The sequence below is a fragment of the Sceloporus undulatus genome, chromosome 2 (genome assembly GCF_019175285.1).
Source record: "Sceloporus undulatus isolate JIND9_A2432 ecotype Alabama chromosome 2, SceUnd_v1.1, whole genome shotgun sequence".
In the NCBI taxonomy this organism is placed as follows: Eukaryota; Metazoa; Chordata; class Lepidosauria; order Squamata; family Phrynosomatidae; genus Sceloporus; species Sceloporus undulatus.
Genome location: NC_056523.1, coordinates 186,880,113 through 186,894,607, shown reverse-complemented (window position 1 = coordinate 186,894,607; position 14,495 = coordinate 186,880,113). Strand labels below are relative to the sequence as shown.

General features: G+C 41.8%; 1 protein-coding gene and 1 long non-coding RNA gene across 2 annotated transcripts; one reads left to right on the top strand and one right to left on the bottom strand.

The window, feature by feature from the left end:
* The first annotated feature begins 3,197 nt into the window (after nucleotides 1–3,197).
* On the top strand, nucleotides 3,198–5,322 carry LOC121920704. Its single transcript, XR_006101741.1, has 2 exons — nucleotides 3,198–3,278; nucleotides 5,196–5,322. It is a non-coding gene; the product is annotated as an uncharacterized LOC121920704 (long non-coding RNA).
* A 952-nt stretch (nucleotides 5,323–6,274) lies between these two features.
* On the bottom strand, nucleotides 6,275–14,495 carry LOC121920701 (immunoglobulin kappa light chain-like). Its single transcript, XM_042447849.1, has 3 exons — nucleotides 14,365–14,495; nucleotides 10,607–10,969; nucleotides 6,275–6,680 (listed from the first exon to the last, which is right to left on the bottom strand). The coding sequence occupies exons 1-3, from the start codon at nucleotides 14,444–14,446 to the stop codon at nucleotides 6,361–6,363; spliced, it is 765 nt and encodes a 254-aa protein (XP_042303783.1). The 5' UTR covers nucleotides 14,447–14,495; the 3' UTR covers nucleotides 6,275–6,360.

Genomic DNA, 14,495 nt, shown 5'->3' with positions numbered 1-14,495 from the left:
TTCTTGCATGGGGTTAAAAGAGCGGCTTACCTTTCCTGAATTCAGTGTTAATTCAGGAGGCAGCCGGTTCCTATCACACATACCACCAAATCGCTGCCGGGTCCATGCTGGATGCAGCCCGGGTCGTCTAAGCCATTTTGGAAACTTCCATTTTTGAAAAGAGGCAGCAGAAACAGCTTAAACGACCCAGGCTGCATCCAGTGGCAATTTATTTGTGATAGGAACCGACTACCTCCCGAATTAGCACTGAATTTGTGAAAGGTAAGCTGCTCTTTTAACCGCATGCGATAGAGTCCAAAGTCCCTTCCCCTTTTGACTGCATATCCAAGAATTTCCCAGCTGGCTTTGCCATCTAGGGGATTATTGGAAGTGCAGTCCAAAAAATAAAATAAAATAAAACGAGGAAGGAACTTTTCCAAACAGTGAGTAATGAAAACCATAACTATTCAAAGGGCTGGAAGCTGGTCTTACATAATTCTAAAGCAAGTGTTGGGCATCTTGTGCTTGCATTCCACCTCCCAAGAAACATCCCAATGTTTTTGGTTATGAGTTATGACAGATCTTTTTGAAACAATTGCCTGCAAGGTACCACGTGCCTTTTTAAAATAACCTCCCCCCTTGCATCCCTGATCAGGAATGTTGCCATTCAGATGAAGAAAGTATGCTACACCAGCCCCATCTGCTGGCCATTTACATTAGTGCTCACTATCTCCTTGGTCCAAAACACACTGCAGAAATAATCCATTTTGAGGTCGCTTTAACTACCATGGTTCAGTGTTAGGGAATTCTGGGACTTCTAGTTTATTGTGTCACCAGAGCTCTCTGACAGAGAAGGATAAATGCCTCACAAACCTGCAGAATTCCCTAGCACTGAGCCAGGGCAGTTAAAGCGGTCTCAAACTGGATGATTTCTGCAGTGTGTTTTGGACCCCTAAGTGGGTGACAGTCAGATTCTTCAAAGGCTTTGATCCAGACTAACACAGATATGCCTTTGCATTCATTCCCACAGAAGCAAAGCCAATGGTTTTCTTAACCATAAATACTTTCCAAATGGTCCCCCCTTCTCTACAAGGATGAGTAGTTTGTGAAGTTTTGTTATACTATTCTGGCTCATGATCTTCTATCCTGCTCCACCTGTTTCTCCATGCGGGAGCAACAGCGGCCCTGAAACAGGCCATTACTTTCTGCTGCAGCCCAGCAGAGCCAGTCCTGAGACAATGGACTGGGGATTGGTCTCTTTTTGCCCCACTGGAAAATATAATAAACTCTATCTGGTGTTTGCTCCGTCTCCCAAAGGGGTGAAAGAAAAACCAGTCATGGCTCTTTCTACCTGTTCCTTCCCCAATCCTTACAAGATTTTATGGTGACCCTAAAGGCTATCCTATGTTTTCCTCTTGGCATCCTAATCATGTTTTTTTCTCTGCAAGATTTGTTCAGAGGAGGTTTGCCACTGCCCTCTCCTGAGGCTGAGACAGTGTGACTTATCCAAGGTCACCCAATGGGTTTTATGACTGAGATGGGAATTGAACCCTGGTCTCCAGAGTCACAGTCTCACAATCAAACGCAATGCTATATCACACCAGTTCATGGATGCTGTAGGCTACCAGAGGAAGGAATTGATAACCTCCCTCAAGTATTTTGTGCCAGGAAAATCCTACGAAATTTATGGGGTTTTCAGAAGTTGGCAGGTGGGCTGAAGGCATGTTTGCACACAATATAGCATGGTGCCTAAACATCCTAAAGGGACCAGATCCTATTTGACCTTATGAAGCTAAGCACAGTCAGCCCTGGAGAGGAATTGGATGGGAGAGCGCCAACAAATACCAGGGGCTGTAGGCTCTGTTTCAAAGGAAGGAACTGACAAAAAAATTCTGACTATTCCTTGCCTAAGAAAATCCTAGAAAATTCATGGAGTCAGCATAAAGTCGACAGGCAACTTGAAGGCACAGACAGACATACAAGAATGGATATTTTTTGGAAGAAGCATGGATTTTTTGGTCTTGTATTTTTGTTTTGGACATTCATTTATACAGTATCCAGTTCAGGAGAGGAGGCCCTGATTCTTATCTCTTTCTTCTGAAACCTGATGGAATGGCAAGGGCCAGGGAGACTGTGTTTACAATGGCTTCCATGCAAAGCAAAGACCCCTCTTGCATTCAGCCTGCTTTTATTACAGCGGTTCCAATGGGGATAAAGGTGGGAGGGATGAACTGGCAATCTGGCAGCTTTCAGCCACTGTGGCGTGCCATGAAATGTCTGCAGGTGTACCGCAACAGTGAGCAACAAGTCAATAATGGGAAGTGCTGTGCAGGTTGAAAGCCACTGTGATAGACTGAGTATTCCTTGCCTAAGAAAACCCTATGAAATTAATGGAGTTGCCATAAGTTATAAGTGAGTTAAAGGCACACATCTATACACATATACATACACACAGACAGTGTTCAGGTTGGTAATTCTACCTAGGCTTTGGCCTTAGGACTAGTCTTCTAAACAAAATATGTGGAGAGATCCTGTAGCACCTTTGAGACTAACTGAAAGAAAGAAGTTGGCAGCATGAGCTTTTGAAGACTTATGTCTACTTCCTTAGATGCATTAGATACATTTGAAGAATGCATCTGTAATGAATCTGAGAAAATAAATTTAAATACAGTATATGAAAGTACATGCTGTCAACTTCTTTCTTTCAGTTAGATTAAGTATGTGTGATAGCCCTGTTTAAATACTTGAAGGGATGCCATATTGAGGATGGAGCAAGCTTGTTTTCTCCTGCTCCAGAGAACAGGAACCAGAGCAATGGATGCAAGCTGCAGGAAAAGAGATTCCAACTCAACATTAGGAGGAACTTCCTGACAGTGAGGGCTGTTCGACACTGGATTATGCTGCTTTGGAGTCTCCTTCCTTGGAGATCTTTAAACAGAGGCTGGATGGCCATCTCTCGGGGATGCTTTGACTGAAAGTTCCTGCATGACAGAATGGGGTTGGACTGGATGGCCCTTGTGGTCTCTTCCAACTCTAGTATTCTGTGATTCTATGATTCTTTCCATTAGTCTCAAAGGTGCTACAAGATCTCTCTACATACTGATTTTACAACTAGCATGGCTATATCTTTGAATTCTCCCTTCCAAACAATGCTCATATTATTTATTCAGCAGGGACTGTGCCCAACATTCATATCTTGTTTTTTCTTTATACTTTCTAGATTTTCTGGATCCAGATCTTGTGGATGATATCCGTTGTGTCAAGAGGATTGTGAAAGATCCCGAAGGCATGAGGATCTGGTATGAGAACAACCTATGTTAGCCACCCACAGATGAGTAGATTCTCATGTGCTGACCACCAAGCACCTCTTGCCCTGGATTAGCATAGCCTTCATTAGCCCATTGGGATCCCTGTTCTCTTCTATGTTTTTAAAAAAGATTGTCAGTTTTTCTCTAGCCCTGTTCCTGTGTCTTTTGTAGCAGCCTGACATGTTGGTATTAAACTGCTAAAGCTGTTGCTGCTGTGAAGGTCCACTTTGACAAAATGCTACACCAGGACCCATTCCACACCACACACAGTGCTATGATTCCACTTTAACTGCCATGGCAACATCCTATTGAATCGTGGGACTTGCAGTTGAGGGAGTGGCATTTGGACTCCTCAGCCAGAGCACTCCTCTGGTGCCTCTGTCCAAACTATAAATCCCAGGATTCCATACAGTGGAGCCACGGCAGTTCAAATTGGATTGTATCAGTTTGTGAAGGAAAAAAAAAAACATCTGTACAAAACCCAACCCAATCCAACCAAACCCAACCCTACTCCATGTTTTCTTCTGCAGAATAATTCACCTGGAAACTCTGGGATATTCAAACCCCGGGAGAAAACCATACAGAATCTTGCTGCTCTGTTTTTCTTCCCAACAGGGCCTCCCAACTATTGGGAAACTCGTTTTCTGAATGGGAAATTAGTCATCATCATCATTTTTATATCATCTTTATATATAAGATCTCAGGATGGCAGATGGTAAAACCAACCAAATATAGTCAAAACAACATAAAAATTAAAATAATTTTAAAAGGTTAAGAACATATTAAACAGTTAAAGAATAAAAAGGCAAATTAGGTTAAAATAATTTGAAATGCATTGAGGAATTTTTTTATAAATCAATTAGACCCCCCCCCCCAAAGTTTTCATAAGCAGCCATGTTTTTTACTTGATGCAATGTTGGTGCTAATCAGGCTTCCAAGGGGAGGATGTTCCATACCTAAGCAAGAATATTCTTTCTATCTGTGCATGTGCAAAGTATCAGCATGGGTTCCAGCATAGTGGTCAGTAGGAAGCCTGTCCATGTATGCAAAGGAGAGTAGAATTTATGGACCCTATTTAATCCATATTTAATAGCTGTGTCAAATAAATTTCCCCAGTGCATAAGGCACCAGATCCCACCCGATCTAGGTAGCTAAGCTGGGTCATCCCCAGTTAGTACTTAGATGGGAAATCACCAATGAATCCCAGGTGCTGTAGGTTATACTTGAGAGAAAGGAATGGGCAAAACCACCTCTAAGTCTTCCTTGCCTAAGAAAACCCTATGAAATTCATAGGGTCACAGTAAGTTGACAGATGACTTGGTGTATCTGGCGACACCATTAATTTCATAGGGTTTTCTTAGGCAAGGAAGACTCAGAGGTGGTTTTTACCAGTTCATTCCGCTGAAATATAGCCTACTGCACTTGGGATTCATTGGTGGTGATCAGAGAAACAGAATTTGCTGAAATTATCAGGTCTTCACCATTTGTAAAAGCCATGACCCTACCTGTCTAATCTGTACCTGAAGCCAGAGGTTAGAAAGGCAAGACTCATAAACTGAGCCAGGGAATGCAAATGCAAACCTGTCTGAGGCAGATCAGATCTATTATGGAAAGCACTCCACTCCAAGACAAGATCCATGTGCCATCTGGTCTTGTGTGTGCTTACTCAGAAAGAATTCCCATTCATTCATTGGTACTTACTCTCTAGTAAGGATGTATTGGAAGAACTGTTTCTCTGTTCCTATTGATTTCAGTAGTGTGTGTGTCATTCCTGCTTGGATTATGGCAAATCGTTTTGTTCTATATGTGGTCCTTAGAGTAGCAAAATCCCTGCATAATGTATACATTTGTCTTTGGGGAAAATGAATTGTACTGAGTCATTTTCTCTTTTTGATCTCCTTCCTGCAGGGATGAGTGGAAAAAGCACTGTGAAGATCAAGACTTAGCGCACTGGGTGAAGGGGTGTAAGGTGTGAAAACGCACGTGTCTACAATCCCTCTGCCCTCTGAAATTATAAATGATTTTTTAAAAATTATTTCCAAATGCATTTTATATTGGATGTTATCCCTGATTATTTATTCAGTTCCATAGATTGAAGAGAAATATTCCCATTCTTCTGTATCCCCTGTGGTGCATGTTGGACCTCTGTCTACATGGCAGATTGGGTTGATAGGTGCCAATAGTGGTGGGACACTCCTTAACACAAATAGAAGCTCTGTGTGTGCTGGAATTTTCTTCAGGCAAAAAATCCCAGCATTTACCTTCAAATTAACTTGCCCTGCCTGTGTTTAGTAGGTGAGTCTTTCCTCAACATTGTTGTGGTGGTTGTGGTGTGGTGTGGTCATTTCTGATTTATGGCAACCCAGAGGATGGTAATGGCAAACCCCTCTGAAGAAACTTGTCAAGAAAATGCCATGATACACTGTAGGGTCGCCATAAGTCAGAAATGACTTGAAGCCACACAATAACAAACAACAAGGTGACCCTATCTTAGTGTTTTCTTGGCAAGATTTGTTCAGAAGGGGGTTGCCATTGCCCTCCTCTAGAGCTGAGAGTGTGTGATTTACCCAACATGACCCAGTGGATTTCCATGGCCAAATGGAGATTTGATCCCTCATTTCCAAGAGTCCTAGTCCAACACCCAAAGGAGTACACCATACTGGCTTTGGACTAGAGCAACATGATCATATACTGGGTAATCACAGCTACTAGGTGGGCTCAAGCAGCACAGGGGTGGGAAATAATTGCCCCTCCTAGAAATCTGTACATCAGCTGCTATAATCCCTTCCTGACACAGGGATTATGGGCCTTGTGGTTGAACAGCATTTAGAGGGCCAAAGATTCCCCACCATTCCCCAATATGGTAATTAGTCACTGACAAGATAGATTCTAATTGGTAGAAACTGGCTATCTTCCATTCATGTCAGTGCAGAATTTGTCACCCAACAAACAACAGAGTTCAAACACAGCAATGATATGAAGGCAACTTTATTGTGCACTACCAAAAAGATATGAGGGTATACAGTTCTGTATACGAAAAAGAAAGGTACAGAAGAGGCTCCCTTTACTCCCCTTAGCATGGGTTCAGGCTCTGCTCAGCCACAGCTCCTGAGGACTCATGGTGTATGGAGCACTTGACAGGCATTTTGGAACTGAGGAGGTCTTTAGAGATGCTCAGGACACTGCTGGTGCTGTAGGAGCCATCCTTGTTCACAATCACTTGGCCAGGTGTCACTCCCTCGGTTACATCATTTCCAGCCATGTTCCATTTGATCTCCAGAATCCCTGGGTAGAATTGCTCAACTATGCACAAGGCATGGACTGCAGAAGTGCTGGTTGTTTGGGAAATGTCAGACAAGAGAGTGACTGATGAGGGTGCCCTTACTGAATTTCCTGGGGAAATGAAAGCAATTCAGAATGAGTGGATCAGATAGGATCCAGGAATCTTGCCATTTTCTCCATGGGACCATAACTTGATGGCTTCCTGAGTCGTACTACTCCCAGGATTTAGTGCTGGGACCAGACTTTTTGTGTTGAGATGGGGAGAGACAAATGAGGAAAGTTGACTGGTGTGGTGATTATCCCCAATACTCATAAGTGGCTCACTGCCAATACTTCTTGACAAAGACTCCCTCCCTCAATCACACACACACACACACACACAGACAGTATTGTTGTTATGTTCCTTTGACTCTACTCCAATTTATGGCAACCATCTCCTAGGACTTTCTTGGCAAGAGTCATTTAGAGGGGCTTTGCTATTGCTTTCCTCTGACGCTGAGAGCATGTGATGTGTCCAGGGTTACCCAGTAGGTTTCCATGGCTGATCAGGTATTTTAATTCTAGTCTCCTGGCATCCTGGTACAACAATAAGGGCTATATCATGCTGTCTCTGTACAAATACTTACTCGATTCCCCATTATTCATAGAAACACAGGGCCCGTACAGACAGGCCAAAGACCTAAGGACTGGACCACAGCTTTGGCACAGCTTCTGGCCTCTTAGGACACATGCATCATTTAAACAGCATACCTCCAACATGACCCAAAGCAGCTTTATTTTTGCCTGTCTGTACAGGACCACAGCCACCCTTGCAAATATATATGTGTAAAGCCATCCCCCAAGATAGTCTTCAGATCTCCCCACCTCTTTCCTCATCTCCAGCAATCCTCTCTAGCCAACCCACCATCTTTGTACACCCTGCGATACTCTTTTTGCAGGTTCCACTATCCTCTAGTCCTTAGACATTTACCTACACACACACACTGCCATTTCCAAGACAATTTTTTTATCTCCACACTTTCTCTTTAACTGCAACACTAATGGGTCCCACACCCAATATCCCTCTACACCAGGATTGTTTGTTCAGTATTGCCCCAGACCTGGAGTTTTTTGGGGCCAAAACCTGAGACATAAGGACAGCCCTGGTGAAGTTAATATGCATTCAGTACTAACCAGAGTTGCTCATAGTTTGTCATTAAAATACACACACACACACAGAGAGAGAGAGAGAGAGAGAGAGAGAGAGAGAGAGCAGTTGGGAAATGAAGGAATTTTGTCTGTAGTTGAAGAGGCTGTTTCCAGATTAAGGTGAAGGGATTATCGCCTATGTAAGGAGGTGGAATAAGTAACCTTTGATTTTTTTTAGGAGATTACTGCACAGTTTTAAAAAACAATTTACCGCTGCTGAATTCAATTCAAATTTGGGATATATCCGGATTTTATCGCACATATTTTTGCCACCGATTCTGCTGGTGGCTCCCGTCTTTGAAAAGAGGCCGGCTGAACTTGGATTCTAGCCGGATGTTACCCAGGATGCACCCACCTGGCGGTGCTGGCTGCAGAAATGCATAAGATAAAATTTAGATGTATACTGAATTCGAATTGAATTTGGCGGCAGTAAATCGGTTTTTTAAACTGTGTGATTTTGCTTCTAGACAGAAGGTAGATGTGAGCTGAGGGTGACCCCTGATGCCGCTATAACTGAGGAGAAAGGAAGAAGCTAGTTAAGCAAATATATAGATTATGCTGGCTATTTGCCATAACAAATGAAATCAAAATGAAAATATATAGAACCCCTGGAAAGGCTTTGTACACAGGAGTAAGACATCAATTATGTTGTGCAAAATGTAGCAAGTTGCTGCTTTCCTAAACTGAGTTGGAGATTTGCACATGGGTTTTTCCTCTTGCTGAAATTAGGAAATTTCCACCCTCATCACTTATGTGGTAATGACTCAGGAAAACAGGAGATTTTGGGCCAGACCCTGGAACTGGTAATCCTACTCTACATCAAAGAAACCTTTTTACCACTCAGATTATTCTCTAGTTCCCAAGTCTCTTTCTTATCCCCCTCCAACTCTGTCCTCTATCCAGCCTCCCTCTATGCCCATACGATTCTCCAGCTCCCATGTCTGCTGTCCCCAACTAAAAATCTCTAGATGCAGGTATCGCTGCTCCCTCCTGTTCTTGTGTTAGGAACCCTCTGCTGGCAGGAAAAGAAAAAATCACTGGAAAGCAGCCAGTGGACCTTTCATAGTTTCAACATTTTCTAAAGGTCTACACCGTTCAAGCTTCAGATTTTTGTTGTTGTTAATGATTGTAACTGGTTTAATAAATCTCTAGTAATAAATGTCTCAGACAGCCAGTGTGATATAGTGGTTTGAGCATTGGATTCTGGGAAACCAGGGTTCAAATTCCTGCTCAGTCATGGAAATCTACTGGGGCATTGCTACTCAAAATGGTGGTCCATGGATGGATGCCAGATGCCAGGACCTCAGCTGCTAGTCTCTGTAGAGTTTCCAGTAAATGAGGAACCATATGTAGTCAATTGTCATAAATCTAGTACCAGTCCCTGGCATCATATGAGCTGAAAATTTCTGATCCCCTGCATCAGATAACTAAATACCCCATTAACTATAAACTCTAGGATTTGATAGGATGGAGTTGTGCAGGGTTAAAGCTATGAGGGGAACTGAAACCATTGTCCCTCCCAAACAAGAATCCTCTCCCCATTAAGTTTTCTTCACTCCCCAAATTTCTAGTATTGCAGATAGTGAAACACACATACAATATGGTTCATACCTATTACATTTGCTGTTATTCACATTCTCTTACTAATTTTGCCTACCTGCTTTCTGGAAACCTAAACTGTATTTCTAAATATGCAAGTAAAGTGTTAGCATTATCATACAAGACTTTAAAACTGCAATTAAAGTTGCAGAATAGCATTTTCCCCCCAAAATAATTATTGCACGGTTTTGTCTCTGTCTCATCACTGCTGTGCCAGCGAATGTTTTTTGAGCATCCCTTTTCATTGATGGGGAAAACCTGTCAATAAGCTCCCAATTATGCTGTTTTTCCATTATTCCACAGGTGCTCTAATTGTGCCATGTAAAAACTGCCTTAGAAAAGAACGAACAATGAATGCTCAAGAGATAACCATGAGACAGATTTAAACACCCCTTTTCTGGGTGTTCAGGCTTTTATGAGTTTTGAGTTCAAATTTCATTGTGCCTTTGGGAAAGAGGGTGGGAAAAAACACATGTTGCCTGTGTACAATCTCATGTTCAGCCTCAACTGAGCTCCCAAAGCCAGTTTGACAAAGCATAAATAGAACATGGTATACAGTACAGTCGGCCCTCCACATTTGTGGCTTTGACTTTTGCGGCTTTGATTCGTCACATATTTAATATGCTCTCCCTAGGAATCTTGAGGTCCTCCAGTGTGACTATATGGCCAACTTTCACTAGACTTTGCCCTGGAGGGCCTAGAGATTCCTAGGGAGAACACTTGTTAAGGCATTTGTAGGTTCTCTAGCACAGTTTTATGGTCAGCTTCTGGCAGATGTTGACCACAGAGTTGTGCTGAAGGACCTAGAGATTCCTAGAGAGGTGAAAATAACAGTGTTTTTGCAATAGCCCTAGCAAATATGGATAGCCCATTGTAGTTCTTCCTGCATTCTGCTATTTCAAGAGTGCAAGCTAGCATCACCCTTGATAACTGAAATATCCCTCTCCATGGAAAGCCCTTCTCTTAGCAAGGTCATCTTGACAATAACCCTGAAATGGTTGCAGCGCAGTTGATTGCTGCCATCATCCCCATGCTGTAGACATGGGTGAGGCTGGAGCATGGCATCTTTCTAAAGCTACCAAGCTGACCCATTGCAGAGGTAAAACTGGAAATTTTTTGGGAGCAGCACTAGGATGCCATGTTGCATGAGCTCCTTGACTCCTTCCACAAATGGATTTGGTTTTCTTTGCCACAATGCTCCAATGTTAAACCCAGGCTGTCTTATTTTGTTACATGGTATTGTTACTCACCTCCTTTGATGCTGAGCTGCGTCCCACTCCCTGAGACAGCAATGCTGAAATAGTTTGCTTCTGCCATGCACCAGTAGGTTGCACTGTCTTCTGTGCGCACCCCCTGGATCTGCAGCACATAGGCATTGGCACCGGCATCTCGGATGGGCACAAAGCGAGCATCAAACTGAGAGCTTCGTTCTATCTGACCATTGATGGAATGCTTCAGCACAAAATCTGGCCGGGCAGCTGGCTTTTGCTGGAACCAGAAGACATGGTAGTCTTGGATCTTGCCCTTTTCCAGGGGACACTTCAGAATGGCAGTGCCTCCCTCAGCAAATGAGGCCTGTGGCAGCTGGGTGGGTACAGGCTGGAAAACTCCACCTGGGGATAAAGATGTCAGCATTTAGAGGTCATATACAAGAGGTCTTACAAGAACTGCACTGGCTCCCAATTTCCTTCTGAATTCAATTCAAGGTGCTGGTTGTGATCTGCAAAAGCCAAAACAGCTTAGGTAGGGCACCCAAATGTCATAACCACAAAAGAGGACAAGACAAAATATAAAACATTCAAGAAAAATGTAGGACATTACCAAATAAAAGCTAAAAACACAAACATAAGTATAAATTCATGTCACATGGTTTATTTACAGCTATATTGCATATACTATATTTTATCATGTACTCAACCATATTTTTCTGCTGAACATATCTTTGTTAAACTGCCTTGTTGGCTTGTGATATACTTAATTATGAAACTCTGAGCAAAACAATACTTAACATTTAGGACTGCTTTTTAAAAGATTGCTTTTGGAAGATTTTCGAGAGCATTTTAATGTTTTTTTTCCAAATGTTTCCGTCTTTGTATTGTTTTAATCGCCTTTATTTGTTCATCACCTTGGAAGCTTCTTTGAGCTAGGAGGTGATAAATGAACAAACAAACAAATAAATAAGGAGCCCTAGTGCTCAATGGTAATGCGGCCAAAGCGTTGTGAGTTCGAACCTGCAAGGCTCCAGGAGGACTCAGCCTTCCATCCATTTGTAGGTTGGCAAAAGGAGTACTCAGCTTGTTGGGGGCAACTGGCTAACCCATTGTAAACCGCTTAGAGAGTGCTTAGCACTATAAAGTGGTATAGAAATGTAAGTGCTATTGCTATTATTAATTATTATTATTCAATGCTATGTAGCATGATTTAGACTAAGTCATTATTAAGCATGGAACAGGCAAGAGTGTGAATGGAGAAATGAATGGATGGGTCTTTCCCTCTACCCTTTTGAGTTTATGCCAACCTTGACAGGTCTTCATATCATCTTACTCTTTCTAAACTGTAAATGTTCTTGTTGACTCGTTCCAAATAAAGAGACTAGAAACATCCAGATTCTACAAAACATCCTTACAGCCTTGTTCTCTCTAGCCTAGGAAAATGTTTTGGCTGGGTTTTCCCCCTTGTTTTAGAGACTCTTTAACTGCAGATCCTACATCAGCTAATCATTCTATAAACACAGAGATCCATCTCACTCTCTCATTTTTGAGCTATTAGGCCCTCAAGCAATGGGTGAGTCCAAGCATTTAGTGCAGTGGTTGCTAACCTTTTCAATGCCCCACATTCCTAGGAGATAAACCCCATACAAACTAACATCATATTGGAGTTTAATTGCTAATTTTTGAACCTCAAATTGAGCTATATACAAGACTGCGGGCGATCAAACTGAATTGTAAAAAAGCTTTCAACTCAGTGCAAATCTAAATTGAGCTATTTGATTCTAATTTATTCAGAGAAAATTGAGTGATGACTCGTGACTCGTCACTCAGGGACACAAGCGACTCTTTGTCACACACCCCTAAAATTACATCTCTCACCCCGTGACGTTGTGGGCACCCAGGTTGGGGACCCCTGCCTTAGTGTCTGTCGAGTGTCAATCAATCAATTGAACAGCTGTAAAATCCAGCATTACTGTCCTGGCATATGTTTATAAGACATTAAACATTTTCTATGTATCGTATGTATCGAAAGCTTTATTTTAATTTAATGTTTTCTTAAAAAACAGGGAACAAAGAAACAAAGAAAAGAGTCGTGCTAACATATTTCATAACCAATATAGTCCAATACTTCTTCCCTTCCCATTTCCAAATAAAGCCCCCACCGTCTCTCCCCCAATATATGTATTCCCTGCAAGGTTGACATCATTTTACAACAGAGCTACTAACAGAACATATATTCTTCTCTGTAATTGCATAGTATTTGGTGTACATTCCACTTCTCATATCAAACCTTTTAACTGCAAATTCATATATAGGCTATGCTTTTTATATAACTCAGTATTGTTATAATTATTTTCCTTCATAATAGTTATCCATCTCATAAACATAACTTTTCAGCGTATTCCATTATTACATCCATATATAATCTAAAATGTATTTATCAAACAGTTCCCCCGTCCTATCTCATTATCAGGATATTCTTATTTAAATTCTTCCTTTGTTCTCTAAAATATATTATTGTATATGTTACCTACGGCGTGCTTCTCTATCTGTTACAAGGTATATTTTCCATTTAATGGGTCCATGTCTTCTCACAAAATTTTATTAATGATTTTGAGTCAGTCTTCTTTCCATGTCTGAATAGATTTCCCATTGATAAAAGCAGTTAGTCTGTCCATCTCCATCATGTCTAAACATTTTGTTAACCAGTCATCCATTGCTGGTATTTCTTTATCTTTCCATCTCTGGGCAATGCTATTCTTATGGCCGTTATCAGATATAAAATGCATTTTAGATGTTTTCTCTGCTCTCTTCCTTCTACCATGTTCAAGAGGAAACATTCCAGGTCCATTTTAATTGTTATTTGTAATATTACTCGCAAAAGCTTATGAACCTCTATCCAAAATTTTCTTGTTATTGGACATGTCCACCAAATATGGTAAGAAGTTCCATCATTTTGGCCACATTTCCAACATGTACCTTTCTCTTTCTTGTATAGTTTTGCTAGTTTTTTGGAGTTAGGTACCAATGATGGGTCATCTTCTAAAAGTTTTCTTTAATGTCTATACTAAGCATAAACTTCAGATCCTGACCCCAAACTTTTCCCCATTTTTCCAAAGCTGGTCAATTTTTAGTGGAGTTACTGGGAGCAGGAACTCCTCTCCACTGGGCAGTGAAGAAGGCTGACAGGAAGAGAAATGCTGCATATGTCATGGGCTGCCAAAAATATGAATAAATGGGTCTGAGAACAAATCAAGCCCGAACTCTCATTAAAAGTCAAAATGAACAAATTGAGGCTATTGTACTTTGAGCATGTCATGACTCACTGGAAAAGATGCTAATGCTGGGTAATGTGGATGGCAGTAGGAAAAGAGGAAAAGAGGACAGCCATGATATAGAGTGGATCAAGGAAACCGTGATCAGGAGTTTGAAAGACTGTAGATGACCAAGACTCCTGGAGGTCTCCCATTCATAGGGTTGCCATAAGTCAACCTTGGCTTGATGACAATTAACAATAACAGCAAACACTAAAAGTGTATAGCAGGGTTGGGAAATGTGGCCCCACTGTACCAACCTTTCTCAACCATTTCCATGGAGTGGGCATTCTTGGCACTACAGGAATTCAACTGAGGGTGCCAGAGGCAGAAAATTAGTCTCCACACCTGTTATAGTTGTCTACCGTTGCATAGGGCTCTTGGACATCAACTCTTCTTTTCCCAGTCATTTTTAGTGGCCCAAGGCATATTCTTAGTCTTCCTAGCTTGGCATCTAATTATGCATTATAGTACTGTACTCACCATGGATGGATAAAGCCAATGAGAGGCAGAGCAAGATCATGCGGGACCTCATCCTTCTCAGCTTCGGTGTGGGATATGTCATGAAACAGCGTTGCAGTTCAACAGAGAGCACTTTTCATGCACCCTTCACA

Excerpts from the sequence above, each read along its gene's own strand:
- LOC121920701 (XM_042447849.1), bottom strand. The coding sequence starts at position 14,446 with ATGACATATCCCACACCGAAGCTGAGAAGGATGAGGTCCCGCATGATC. Across the intron at positions 10,970-14,364 it reads ATTGGCTTTATCCATCCATG|GTGGAGTTTTCCAGCCTGTA; the intron begins GTGAGTACAGTA and ends CTTTATCCCCAG. Across the intron at positions 6,681-10,606 it reads GCAGCTCAGCATCAAAGGAG|GAAATTCAGTAAGGGCACCC; the intron begins GTGAGTAACAAT and ends TCATTTCCCCAG.